The sequence below is a fragment of the Vanderwaltozyma polyspora genome, genomic scaffold (genome assembly GCF_000150035.1).
Source record: "Vanderwaltozyma polyspora DSM 70294 KpolScaffold122 genomic scaffold, whole genome shotgun sequence".
Classification (NCBI taxonomy): Eukaryota; Fungi; Ascomycota; class Saccharomycetes; order Saccharomycetales; family Saccharomycetaceae; genus Vanderwaltozyma; species Vanderwaltozyma polyspora.
This window is the reverse complement of record NW_001834422.1, coordinates 1-1,986: the sequence shown is the minus strand read 5'-3', so window position 1 is coordinate 1,986 and position 1,986 is coordinate 1. Positions and strand designations below refer to the sequence as shown.

Sequence of the window (1,986 nt, the reverse complement as noted above, 5' to 3'; positions counted from 1 at the left end):
TCTCTTTTTCTTTTTTTTCGCTGTTGTTGAAACATCATCAATTGGCCTTCTTTCGTTGCTATTTTTGGTACTAACACGCATCTTGAAACAAAAACTCAACTAAACTTCTAACTTCTACTGTTGAATGAACTACTAAAACTAGAAACGATCTCGTATACGCAATTTTTACTTGTTAAAGCGTCTCTCTAGTTTCCAATTAAATATACAAATATATATCAAATATACATCCTTATACTCATACTTAACAAGATCCAAAAAAAAAAAAGAAAGAGGAATAAATCGATTCCAATGCACTTAATTTATGCTAAACTATTAGTTAGCATCACATTAGCAACAATGAATCAAGGTTCTCTTGAGTCAATTGCACGTTTAATGAATCTTTCTCACCTTGTGTAGTCATCAAGTTATACTCCAATTCACTCTTAATTATTTTGAATTTGATATCTTCAAGTTTATCGTCGATTTCTTCACTTGTCTTGTATATCCTCTTGAACGTCTCTTGTTCTTCAACTTTATTCTCATCTTGTCTTGTTAAATAATACATTGGCGTAATCTTGCTATCAATGATTTTTCTATTCTTGCCATTCTCACCATTACCCTCATATCGACTCTCTACTATCACTCCAGGTGATTTCCTTCCTGTATCTATTATTCTCGTTTGCTGTTGGTGATCTACTGAACTTGCAGGCCCTGATGGCGGCACAAGAGGTCCACCTATACCGCTGCTAATGGCAGTGGCAGCACCCACACCACTAATGCTTGTTACTGCACTACCACTAGTCACGTCACCGTCATTATCTGTAACAGGTACAGATGGTGGTGGTGGCGGAGGTGGTGGAGGAGTTGTTCCACCTGAATAATAGTTCGCTTGGCGGTTCACATACCCCCCTGGTTTACGTATCCCTCCTCCTTGACGGTACCCTCGATAACCACTGGAATTATAATAGTTATTGTTGTTATTTGTGTCTTCTCTATATCCATAATATCTTCTATTCATGCCGCCTCTATTATAGTATTTATTATTACTGTGGTAGTAATTTTGCTGATGTTGCTGCTGCTGTTGCTGCTGTTGTTGTTGTTGTTGCTGCTGCTGTTGTTGTTGTTGTTGATGATGGTTATGATGATGACGATATCCACTGCCCTCACCGCCAGTGTTGCCATTCACATTACTGCTGTATCGCTGTTGTCCGTAGCCTCCGCCGCTATTGCTGTTGTTATTATATCGACTGCTACTCATCGTATAGGCTTAATCACTGCTTGTATTTCCCTTGGTCCACTCACGTATAAATCTCGCCTTGCATAAATATATCCTTCATTTTATGCTTTTATCATTGTCATAATTCCACATCAACATTATCATCAATTTCTTGTTATTTGCAATTGCTAATTTTCAATTTCTATCTAAATCGGCATTTTCCGTCGAGAACAGAAATATTGATCCGAAAAATATTTCGTTACAAATGATACAGACACGTGAATATACGATAGAGCAAGAATAAATTGTGTACTCATTATTAAGCAAACCTTTAAGCGTTTACTACTCCAAAACTTCAATAATATGTAACATAATTCTAGAGCAGTTCCGGTTCAGGCTCAGGCTCAGACTCAATGTAAATTTGAATTCTGGGCAAAAATGCGGTTTACAATCACAACCATTTTATTTAAGAAAATGTTACCTTTTTAAGCCTCTTACTTCTCCACTTTCACACACCCCTTGCAGGGTAGCAAACACGTTTGCACCACCGCCCAAAACCTTCTTTTAAATTTATCACCCGGTGAATTCATTCCCTCCTTCTAAGCTTATTTGAAATGAAGGGGTGTTAATTCCAATTTTAACCCCATCCCTAATTCAGTCGCAATTCAAAACAAAAATGGAGTGAACTCCAATTTTTGATTTTTAGCAGAATATATATTTTTAAATATTTAAAAAAAAGGATTTTTATCCCCTCCTTTAATGGTGTTACCTACTTTGTAAAGAGTGTGAAA

At 36.6% G+C, this 1,986-nt stretch overlaps 1 protein-coding gene across 1 annotated transcript; it reads right to left on the bottom strand.

Moving 5' to 3' along the window:
* Positions 1 to 322: 322 nt before the first annotated feature.
* LGE1 (Lge1p) lies at positions 323 to 1,237 on the bottom strand (the record flags this gene model as incomplete). The annotated part of the gene is made up of 1 exon (XM_001642101.1): positions 323 to 1,237. One exon carries the CDS (start codon positions 1,235 to 1,237, stop codon positions 323 to 325), a length of 915 nt encoding a protein of 304 aa, XP_001642151.1.
* Between the last annotated feature and the right edge of the window lie 749 nt (positions 1,238 to 1,986).